The following is an 11,225-nucleotide window of genomic DNA, read 5'->3' on the forward strand; positions in this document are numbered from 1 at the left end:
TGGGTCACCAGGGTGCTCCTCTAGCCGTAGTTTTTCCATGCAGAATTTCCATGCAGTGCTGCAGAGCACCCTCCCCACCACCACCAAATTTCCACTTCAGGTGGATCAAGCGTGTGCTTTATTCAGGGTGTCACTGCAGTGCCCCGGGGTCCGGTGCTGAGCCACAGGGAAGAGGCTCATCAGCTCCAAAAGGGAGGCCAGGAGCTCGGGGCAGTAGTGGGACCACATTTGTGTCCCCTCATCTCGTCCTTCCATGACTCCAGAACAACAAGAGCCACGTTCTGCTCTAACCTGCAGCGTGTGAAGGGAGGGCTGGAAGGGCAAGCACTGCGGAGAACATTCCTCAAGAGGATGCTCAGTCATTTTACAGCGCATAGTAAACCTCTTCCGTGCTTATATTTCTTAAAAGTATTTTAGGTTGTTTCCTTAAAAAAAAAAAAAAGTTGAGTTTGTTAAGCAAAGTAAGTACTAGAGACATAATCGAACTTTTCAGGTTTCCACCGAGTTTCTGGTTGCTTCAGGAGCATCAGACGAGACCACCTGTAATGACCTGGGCAGGCCTTCAAAGGACAAGATTCCAAGAGCGCTCAGCAGCAAGGAGACTCCCCTGTCTCGTTCTGTGGATTCCCAATGGAATGAGCGCTCCTCTGTGCCACATCCCCCTCACGCAGACCGGCCGAGACAAAACACCGACAGCCTGATATGACGTGGGGGTGAGAAGATGATAAATCTTCAACCTCAAGTGAAGAATCTGTCCCGTGACAAATTTAGACAGATAACTAAGTCAACAAGGTAGGCCAAGATGAAGAAGGTTATTCTGTCCTACAAAAAAAAAAATCTTTCCATGTTCTTGGCATTCACATCTGCTGTAGGATGTCTAAATCATCTTCAGTGCAGTGTTGGGGATCCCAAGACATTTTACACACATCAGTCAAAATATCTAAGGAATCATTTTATCCATCTCTAAACGAAATCAGCCCCAAGCATGAAATGTTGCAAATATTTAACAAGATAATTATTTAGATTGATGCATAATTTATGTTGCAAGAATCACCTGCTGTGTATCTCAGTTCTCACAGGAATCCAAATTTACTTGCTTACACTGTGAGAATATGAACTAAGTTTAAAATCACAAATCATTAATGATTTATTGGCCTCTCATCCAAAATTATTTGGAGTCAATTTGAAGCCAACTTCCGATTCTGAGGTCGGTTCCAGTTCTGATGCTGGAATTCTCAAAGGCTGGTGTGTGCCACGGTCATAAAATAACATTTTAAGTCACAATTTCAAGTTTTCTTAAAATAATCCTCCAGTGCTTTGTGGAAAACAGATCTGTATATCCGCACATTCTTCATTCATTGTTCTCAAGCAAGAGACCAACTCATCTGGGACCAGGGTCTGTTCTTGAGCATCTTCACTAGACAGTGGTTTTCCCCACTGGTTTCCCAAAAGGGTATTTTGTTCCTCCCGCGCTAAATCGAACGCATGGTTTTGCCCACTCCTATTGTTGTTTAAAATGAGATTAATCTTTTCCAGCAGGAACGTCTGCTGCTCCATTCCTTCGGCGTTCCACAAATAAGTAACGGGACTCGGGTAATCCCTGAAGAAAACATTTGTCTCTGCTTCTGGAGGCAGCGCGTGGGGCTGGCTTTGGTAGATGTTGGCAGCCATGTAGCCCAGCAGGTTCCCGTCAGAGAGCTGAGGCCGGTAGTCGCTGACGAGCTCGGTGGCCGGCGCGGGGCTCTGCACATACGCCGTGCTCTCGGGGACCGCTGCGCTGGGGCTCCTTCTGACATCCACGAGCTTGTATTCCTCACGCACAGGCAGCTCCTCTATTTCCATGATTGTGGGATCACTGTTATCCAGGGGGGGTCCATTGAAGACGCTAGGTGTGAATCCACTTTTTTCCTAGGAAAAAAAAAAAACATAACAATTGTGAAAATGAGTTGGCAGATTTTGCAAGTGGGAGAGATAGTGTTAGAGCATCACGAGGGGGAAACACGATGGTGACAGTCCTCACTGGCTCTGCCTCAGTCCTTTCCTTCTCCCGCATCGTGTCCCCTTCTGCAAATGTGACTGCAGTGAGGCAGAAGCAAGCAGTGCCCGGGAGCCATCGCGCCTTCCTCCCCTCGCCTGCTCGCAGATCGGGGCAACTGGGCGCATGGCAGGATTTCTGCTTTGGGGAAGGCCTAGAGATTGCCCCTACACTGGGCTCCTTCATGGGATGCGCCTTGTAAATGCCCAGAAACCAGTTGCCCAGCCAGTCCCCAGGCTCCCACCTTGGGCTTGTTCCAGACCCACTGCCTGATGCTGCCTGTCCCTGCCAGAAACTCCTCGAGCGCAGGGAGAATTTTCCTACTTAGAGCTGAGCAGGTTTGTTGCAGCTCCTGGCATCCTGCTTCTTGTTTTAAAATCTACATAAAGACAAGTGAAAACAAGCTGGGACGCAATGTTGCAATTACCTGGAGTGACTTTATCACATTGCTGTTTTCCACATGGGGAAAATCTTCAAGCAGCCACTTCGGCATTAGCGACACAGTTATTCTGGTAATTCGTCACCCAAAAGAAAGAAAGAACCCACACTGTTAGTCCATTGCTATTAGCCTGGGGACTGTTTCATCCAGAGCAAGCAAATAAGGGACAAGGAGGCAGCACAGAGTTCATGGGCAGCCCAGGACCTTTGCAGAGGCCTGGGGACTGGGTTTTACCCCTGCTTGGGCAGGTTGTCCCATCCGCGCTGTCACCCGTGCCCAGGAGATGCCTGGTGCTGGTGGAGCAGCGCCAACAAGCCGAACTCCCTGGCTGCTCCTCGCGTGTGAGCTACTGTTAATGCAACAAGGTTCTCATTGCCACGTTTCAGCCAGCTGGGCTAAACCCAAAGGACAAACTCTAGCTCTTCACCCGCCTCTCTTATTCCTCTGAGTTAGATCCGTGGTGTGAGCCAAGCCTGGCTGCCCCTGGCCAAGAGGCCAGCTTTGCTCAATGCAGAGTGTTCCCCCTAATATCACATTTGCCTCCGCATTACCAACAAAACCCGAGAATTTCATTTATTAGGCAAGTCTGGGAGCTAACTACTCTGAATAATGTATTTATACTAAACATACATTTTTTTGGAAAGTCTTGCTAACCTGGGGGGAATTAACCAATTATATAAATAAGAAGATACATCTATTGCCTGAACTGATGAGGTCAAAACCACATTACTAGAGACTGATTTTTTTCTATGGTCAAAGCTGCTGCAGAAATGATTTTTTTTTTTCCAAGAAAGTTCAATTTAGCTAAGCTCTGCTGATGCGACGGCATATTGCTGTGTTTCTGAGAAACTACATACTCTCTGTTCGTGCTAAAATGCTCATGTTTCACAATTACATCACCAGCAGAAAAATGATTCGCGTCCGGAAGCGAGAGACATCCTTCACTGAGGGTGAGGTGCCTCAACAGCCTCTAGCTCCGAGGCTTCTCCACCCTATTTCTTCTTTTATCCGGAACAGACAACCCCATGTCATGGAGGTAGTCATTCCCTATGGACTCACATCAGCCACAGCAATGATTGAATCAATATTCCAGTTAAATGGAAAGTAAAAATAAAAGGAAGAGTCATTCATCTTGCATAAACCCTTACCCTGCAAGGCCCAAGGCCTCCAGTGGCAGTGCAGCAGGCAGGTAAGTCCCAGGGGAGCTTAAAGTCTAATATGAAAATTGTCTAAGATGGTTAAGTTTGACCTCTCCTTCCTTTTTACACCCCAATATCCATAAAAGAATTTATCACATGTCCTTAAGTCTGGCCTTTGCAGGGGAATGATGGTCACATTTTCATCTTCAGATCGTACAGAAGATACCATATGATCCAGCAATGTGATTACTGGGTTAGGTTGCCATCAATATGAGCAGGTTGTATGGAAAAGCACAGGTTTCTCTACATAATTTTAGGAGATTCTAAAGAAAGTTGTTTTTTTGGAAATAGGAAAGAAAAATATGAAGAAAGCAATACCTTTTTCTTGCTGACTTTTTAAACATCAGAATCACAAAAACAACTGATAATACGAACACACTGACACCCAGTCCCAGAAAAACTCCAATGTCATAATCTGAAAAAAGATAAAAAGGGAAAGGTTATTTACGATCTTTCATTTTAAGGACAGCATTTTTAATAGGCCAGATCCGTAGTTGCAAATGCAAGCAATTTTACGCTCATGAACGTTCATGCGGAGCTCCAGGAGCCTCCTTGCACATCAGCGGGTGCTGTTGCACACATGCACTTGTACATCAAGTTCCCTGAGGAGCAAACAAGGGTTATCTCAAGTTGAAGGGCGCAGAGAGCGGAGCCAGCCCTGCTCGGCCCTGCGGGGGTAGCGCAGCCCTGAGCCCCCCAGCGCACGGGCCCGTCGCGGTCTGCACGGTCGAGATCTTTGCAGAAGGAGCCGTGAGCGCTCAGCTTGGCCACTCACTAACAGAACGAAGCAGTAACAAAAGCAAAAGCAAAACTGCTGCCCCATGTGTCGCTCGTGCTCCAAGGCCTCGTGGTGGCGGCAGGCGCCAAGTCCTATATGGGAACATCTAAAAGAGTCTCCGGCTCAGACTGCAAGGTCAAGAAAACGTAGCCAACACAGCTACCTCTGTGAGGATAAAACACTATCTTACATTCACCTTCGTTTCTTATCTCCTACTTGTTGCAAATATGTCTCTTAAGAGATCAAAACTTGAAGATATAAATTATGCGGGTTCCATCAACCACGAGAGCACTGCAGCCTTTCTTGCCCCTTGGCTCATGTCCCAGTGAAACGTCACCTTTCTGGCTTCGATCTCTCCAAAGGATTATTCCCAGTAATTACACCACCTGATGCTGCAGGTGCAACCCTCGCTTACCCAGTGTGAAATACTGGCTTCTTACCGTAAGAAATCGGGCTGTAGCTTCTGTTCAGGAACGGCTCCTCTGGGAGGACTTGAGCAGAGAGAGGGGAAAAAATGCCTGTAACTTAATTCAGAGAACAGAAGCTATTGCTTTATTTTGTCAAAATTACTTAGAAATAACGATATAATGAAAAAAAACATAAAACCCTCTGAAGTAATTAATAACTCCAGATACTAGCTAGATGCCACATCACCTCCTATTCTCAGTGATATCATTGAACCAAATATTGATGAAACCATGACATAAATGATGAAAAATCTTCCACATTTTTTCCCTCCCTAAAGTACCCAGAACAAGAATTTTTTTTCTTGACATGGGTCATTTTTCAAGAGCACCTATGGGTTATCTCCCAAAGTGTCCAAGCCCCCCAGAATGGAATTTTCTAGCAATGTCATTTTATCTGACTGGCTGAGCTAAGAGGGAGTACATGTAGCTCAAGTGGCCACCATGGCTAGAAGCCTGTTTTTGCTAGAATAAGCAGCACGCTGTTGGTTACAGGGAGCAATGACCTCGCTCTTATGGAAAAGATGGGATGGTCAGGGATGGTCTTTCAGCAGGATCAGGTTTTGCATGGAACCCGGAGATAGCAAAGACTTTAGTAGAGTCATCCTTGCAAACAGAGCTTATGGCAGCAGCACGCTGGCAAATTGCTAATATTTGGGAAGGAAGGAGTTTAAAGGGCAGCTTTCGCAGCATAAGGACTGAAATACTTCATGAAACACCACAAGGCCGTGCCCGAAAGTGCCCCTGCACCCTTCAGTTGGACTGAGGAAATGCCGTGGCTTCCCGTAACCCTTCGGTGCTCGCGTAGCGCCAGTGCCCGCGGGCTGGGGACCAGGAGCGCGGAGCTCGCAGAATGGTGCCATCGTGTGGCTCAGCCGCCACATCCGTGGGACACGCACCGCCGCCAACCAAAAGCGGCTGTGGCAGACAGTCGGCCTGTGTGTCTGCCTGTCTCGCCCGCTGGATCCCTCCCTGGGGATGGAGCTGTTCTCTTGGTGGTCGGAAGCGGGATAAAAGCATCACTTTTGCCCCACGGGATGCAAGAGGATAGCGAGGTCCCATGGTATTGCTTGCTCTGGCAGCAGGTGACTGCATATTTGCAAGCAGAGAACATTTATAACAGCAGTCAGTCTACAAACACAGAGATTAAAGCTGCTGAGCCAGCCAAGGCTGTGCAGCACGACGTCCTCTGCAACTCAGGCTGCCCGATTTCAGATCGCAGCAATCTCTGCGACAGACATAATAATCTGTGGGTTTAGGCGGCTTCAGATGAAAACAAGTGAAAAACTTCTGGATTCACGGGGCTTTCAGGAGTGTAAGAGCAGCTTGCAAAGCACCGAGCTTGGCTAAACGTGGGAACTCACCTAGGAAGCGAGTGAAAGCGAGCACGGTTGTTGTGCCACTTGGCACCAGCTTTGCAAGGAAGCAGCAGAGCCTTCGTTGCTCCCTCCCGCTGTTCTCAAGTCATCCTTTCATAGAATCATAGAATCACAGAATGCTCAAGGTCGGAAGGGACCTCTAGAGGTCATCTAGTGCAATCCCTTGCACACGCAGGGTCACCTAGAGCACGTGGCACAGGACTGCATCCAAGTGGGTTTGAAGATCTCCAGAGAAGAGATTGTGGCCATTACTTCTAGTTCTGTTGGTGGCCACCAGTGAAAAGAGGCCAGCACCATCCTCCTCACTGCCTCCCTTGAGGTACTTCTAGACACTGCTCAGGTCCCCTCTCAGCCTTCTCTTCTCCAGCTGAACAGGCCCAGCTCCCTCAGCCTCTCCTCATAGGGCAGATGTTCCAGGCCCCTGATCATCCTTGTAGCCCTGCGCTGGACTCTCTCCAGCAGCTCCACATCCCTCTTGTCCTGTGGGACACAGAACTGGACACAATACTCCAGATGCGGCCTCACTAGGGCTGAGTAGAGGGGCAGGATTGCCTCCCTCGACCTGCTGGAGACGCTCTTCTTAATGCACCCCAGGATTCCATTGGCCTTCCTGGCCACGAGGACACACTGCTGCCTCATGGTCAACTTGTCATCCACCATGACACCCAGGTCTTTCTCTGCAGAGCTGCTCTCCAGAAGGTCAGTCCCCAGCCTGTACTGGTGTACAGGGATTATTCCTCCCCAGGTGCAGGACCTTGCACTTGGCCTTGTTGAATTGCATGAGGTTTTTCACCGCCCAGTTGTCCAGTCTGTCCAGGTCCCTCTGGATGGCAGCACAGCCCTCTGGGGTATCAGCTACTCCTCCCAGTTTGGTATCATCAGCAAACTTGCTGAGGGAGCACTCTGTGCCTTCATCCAGGTCATTGAGGAATAAATTGAACAGGACTGGACCAAGGACGGACCCCTGGGGGACACCACTAGAGAAAATAAGCGGCTGAATAACCTCAATACGTCCAGTGCCCTGCAGCGCAGGACGTACCATCCCGGCGACCGCGGTAGATGCTGGAGGTGATACATGGTCCTTATTTTCCTTTTCAAACTGGCCAATGCAACATGCTATCTAAAATAACATCCAGAAGCGAACCCTGCCTAGTTCCTGCTCTAGATAAGAAAGGAAAAGATACGCTTTTCCTGTGCTCTGCAAAAACTATGTCTGGTTTTCCTGTATTATTGCCAGATGTGACAAAGATGAAGCAACCTGATCTTCTTTTCATCACAGAAGGGGAGATTGATAGCTCTGTTGACGTATCTTGTAGAGTGCATCTATGTTCATCAGAGATGTGCATGCAGGAGCCACAAAACATATCAAGCGGGGAAGGCTTTCATGCAGATGTTCTGATAAAACCGGTGCTGACATGTCCTGCGCTCAACAGGTTTCCCTCCAGAGCCCTGCTTTCCTCTGTGACCCATGGCAGGCAGGAGAAAATGGTGAGTTTTTACCTTTTTTTCCCCCCAAAAAACTAAATAACTCCCCCAAACTACCAAACCATGGGCGCATCCAGAACGAAGCAGTTTCTGCACGGCCCGTACTCACCTTGGCCGGAGCCCGGCTTGCTGACGCCGTCTGGGTAGACCGCGTACACCGACACCGTGATCCGGCTTCCCGCGGCTGCCTCCTCTGGAAAGCAGCAGCATTTGCTCCTAGCACGGATTGGCAGACTGCCCTTTGCGCTACAAGTGCTCCCGGGCACAGGAGCAGGGAAAGGGAAGCCCAGGGGAAGCTGTGGTGGGGTGGGAGAGCTCTCCAGCTCTCCATGGGCCTGGAAAATGAGGCCCTACCCCTCGTGCCGGGCGCAAGGAAGGTCCTACCCTGGAGGTAGGCGCGTGTGTCCTCCTTTGGGACCTTCTTCCAGAAGAATCTCTGCTCGGGGCTGTGCGGAGCCGCTGAGAGGCACTCGAGGATGAACCACAGCAGGGAGGCGGCACCGTGCGGCGGGCGCTGCCACGTCACGGCCACGCGCCGCGGGCCCTCGCGCCGCACGTGCACCGCGCCGGGGCCCGGCGGCCCTGCGAGCAAAACACAGCTTGATCCCACGCTCCAGGGGCAAGCGCCTGACACGAGGTGCTGCCCGAGGGTACGCCTTTGTGGGAGCAAAGTTCTTGGTTCTAACCAAGGCATGCAGGAGTTAATGCGTTATTTTTTCCCGCCCCCTATTCTGAGAAATCCTGATCTCCGCCGAGGCACCAGCGGGGAGGCTGCAAACTCGCACCTGCGTCGCGGTCGAGGCTGGCGGCCACGTGGAGGCTGGCGGGGCTGGAGGCGCCGCGGGAGTTGTAGGCGGTCACGGCGAGCGCGTGGACGCCCGGCGGCAGCAGGAGGCGGCAGGCGGGGGCTGAGGTGTTGCAGAGGGGCCGCGCGGTGCCCCAGCTCTGCGTCCACACCGCGTAGCCCAGGATGGTCCCACGGGCCACGCGCGGCGGCAGCGGCTGCGGACACGGACACGAGCATCCCCATGGGGACAGGGACTGTGCATCTGTCCCCGGACTTCCCATGCCGGGGGGGTGCAAAAACATCGCATGGGATGCCAGATCGGTGCCACCCCATCTGTGCCCCGGGATCAGCAGGGTCTCCCCGGCCTCACCTCGATGAGGACCGTCACCTCGCGGCTGCCGTTGGGGTAGAGGGGGCCCAGGCGCCGCCACACGTCGGGTGCTGCCGCCGGGGCTGTTTGGGGAGGACAGCGGGAGGCGAACGCCCTCGCCGGGACGCGGCGGCCGCTGCAGGGCCACGAGCGGCTCCCACGCCAAGCCGGGCGCTTCTCCCTGCCCCCTTACCCGCCTCGGGGGTGCTGTAGAGGAAGGGGCTGCTCCAGGCGCTCCAGGGGCTGCCGGGGCGGCGCAGGCGGCACCTGGCCTGGAAGGCGTAGCGCGTGCCGCTGTCCAGCGCGTAGCGCGCGCGGAGCCCCGCGCCGCCGGCCCACGCACGCACCTGCAAGGCAAGTGGGGCGCGGGGGCGGCGTGCGGAGAGGCCGTCCCCGCCGCGCGCGGGGCCCGCGGCCGCCTCACCTGCCACGCGGCGGCGCCCGGCGGCCCGTAGCGCTCCTCGCAGCGCACGTCCTGCTGCCGCGTGCGCTGCTCCCAGCGGATGAGCGTGCGCGGCGCCTCCGTGCTCTCCACGCCAGCCACGACGGGCGGCGCGGGGATGACTGCGGGCAAGGGCGCCAGCCGTGAGCCCCGCGCGCCGCCCAGAACCGCGGCCCGCAAACAACGCCGGGCAGGAGCGCGCGCACGCAGTGCGCTGCAAGACAGCACGGAGCGCGTACCTACGTGCTGCAGGTCGAGGTGCCACGGGGCCGAGCGCGCCGTGCCCAGCGCGTTGCTGGCCTCGAGCCAGGCGGTGTGGAGGTTGCCGCCGCGCAGCGCGCTCAGCGGCACGGCGAGCGCCAGCCCCGCCATGAACACTGCCTCCTCCTGCGTCCGCGCGCTGCAAGCAGAGCACCCGTGAGCCGCCGCGTGGCGCCGCAAGCGCGGCCTTTCGCCCACGGAGCGACCTAGAAAGTGATTCTTTTTATATGTGCCAGCACACAGCGTCTGCATTTTTGCTGCGGAAAGGGAACTTCCTCACTTATTGCCGGTTGCAAAATTCAGACTGAAATGTCACTTGGCCAACCGCACTTCTCGGATGCTGGAACAGGCACACTGCTGGGCTTTGCGTGTTTGCCTTGCTCCCGAGCCAGACGCATTCCCAAGGTTTTCTGTGCAATCTGGCCAGGAGCATGGCTGTGCGGTGCTGAGGTCCCGCGTGCGCCGGCCCTGAGCTCGCTCGGAGCAGCAGCCCCGAGCCGGCGCCGCAGGAAGCGCAAGTAGGACACGGGGCTGCTTTCCCGGCACCCAAAGTAGAGCAGCCCGTCGCCACCTCGCTCTGCAGCAGCGCCGACCGCGCGCTTCGCCCGGCTCCGACCAGGCTCCACCATGGCCCCGCTCACCTCCGCAGGTGCAGCGCGTAGCGGGTGGGCAGCTGGGTGTCCCTGCCCGCGTCCCACGTGCACTCCAGCCGCTCCGAGAGCTCGTGCACGACGCAGCTCAGGTTGGCCGGGCTCTCCGGCGGGTCTGCAAAGAGAGCAGGGGCGCCGCGGCCGACGCGCTTGCAAAGCCGGCACGGGGATGAGCATTGCTTGCAGCGCACCCTGGCTCTGCATCGCTGCAGAAACCCCCCTGCAAAGCTCTGCCTCGTGCACGGCTCAACCCCCCTTGCAAAGCACCATCCCAGCGCGCCGCAGCGCGTCCCGCACGCGCTTACAGCCGGTGAAGACTTGCGTGCCGCACACGAGCCGCGGCCGCGGGCTGTTGGGGCAGTGGGTCACGCAGGTGACCACCCAGCTGGGCACGCGCAGGGCCGGCAGGCGCAGCTGGACGGTGCTGCTGTTGAGGGCGTGCGGCTTGCCCGCGGCCCGCGTGTAGTTGAGCAGGATGGAGTGGGTGGCATGCGCGCAGCGCACCGTCGACAGGCAGTTGATGGAGACGTTGGAGCCCACGGGCACCACGGGCGCCGGCTCGACCCACACGTGCCCGGAGCACTTGATGGCGGCGAGGCCTGCATCGACATGGGGGGGGTTAGCGTGGTGACATGGGGGGAAATGCCGGCACCACGGTGACCTGTGTGCGGTGACTCACCCCGCACGTGGAAAACGTGGGGTGTCAGCAAGCACTGAAGCTCACAGGTAAAAAACCTGCAGCCCCTGGAGCTGCCCCTGCATCCCCATCCCCATCCCCATCCCCATGGGCACCCTCTGCCATCAGACCGGAGCCCAGCATCTCGGCACCCATGGAAAGGGCACGGGGAGCGCGGTGCCGCGGTGCGGGATCTGCTTACCCCGGGGCAGGAAGGCGAGCAGGACGTGGAGCAGCAGCGCCGCGTCGGGGCCACCCAT

The 11,225-nt window shown here is 54.8% G+C and overlaps 1 protein-coding gene across 1 annotated transcript; it reads right to left on the bottom strand.

The window, feature by feature from the left end:
• Positions 1–937: 937 nt before the first annotated feature.
• IL23R (interleukin 23 receptor) lies at positions 938–11,225 on the bottom strand. Its single transcript, XM_088531967.1, has 14 exons — positions 11,168–11,225; positions 10,595–10,888; positions 10,281–10,404; positions 9,618–9,778; positions 9,361–9,500; positions 9,130–9,283; positions 8,937–9,019; positions 8,565–8,781; positions 8,164–8,361; positions 7,889–7,972; positions 4,892–4,942; positions 3,992–4,088; positions 2,463–2,544; positions 938–1,908 (listed from the first exon to the last, which is right to left on the bottom strand). Exons 1-14 carry the CDS (start codon positions 11,223–11,225, stop codon positions 1,297–1,299), a joined length of 2,355 nt encoding a protein of 784 aa, XP_088388093.1. The 3' UTR covers positions 938–1,296.

Source organism: Tinamus guttatus, unplaced genomic scaffold, assembly GCF_059628265.1.
Source record: "Tinamus guttatus ecotype Peru unplaced genomic scaffold, ASM5962826v1 Tinamus_guttatus_pri_ptg000441l, whole genome shotgun sequence".
Classification (NCBI taxonomy): Eukaryota; Metazoa; Chordata; class Aves; order Tinamiformes; family Tinamidae; genus Tinamus; species Tinamus guttatus.

Bases quoted from the DNA above. Each gene is read 5' to 3' on its own strand.
- IL23R (XM_088531967.1), bottom strand. From the start codon at position 11,225: ATGGGTGGCCCCGACGCGGCGCTGCTGCTCCACGTCCTGCTCGCCTTC. The intron at 9,284-9,360 runs GTGAGGCGGCCG...CTTGCCTTGCAG, and splicing joins CGGGCGCCGCCGCGTGGCAG to GTGCGTGCGTGGGCCGGCGG. The intron at 7,973-8,163 runs GTAGGACCTTCC...GCTGCTTTCCAG, and splicing joins CACACGCGCCTACCTCCAGG to AGGAGGCAGCCGCGGGAAGC.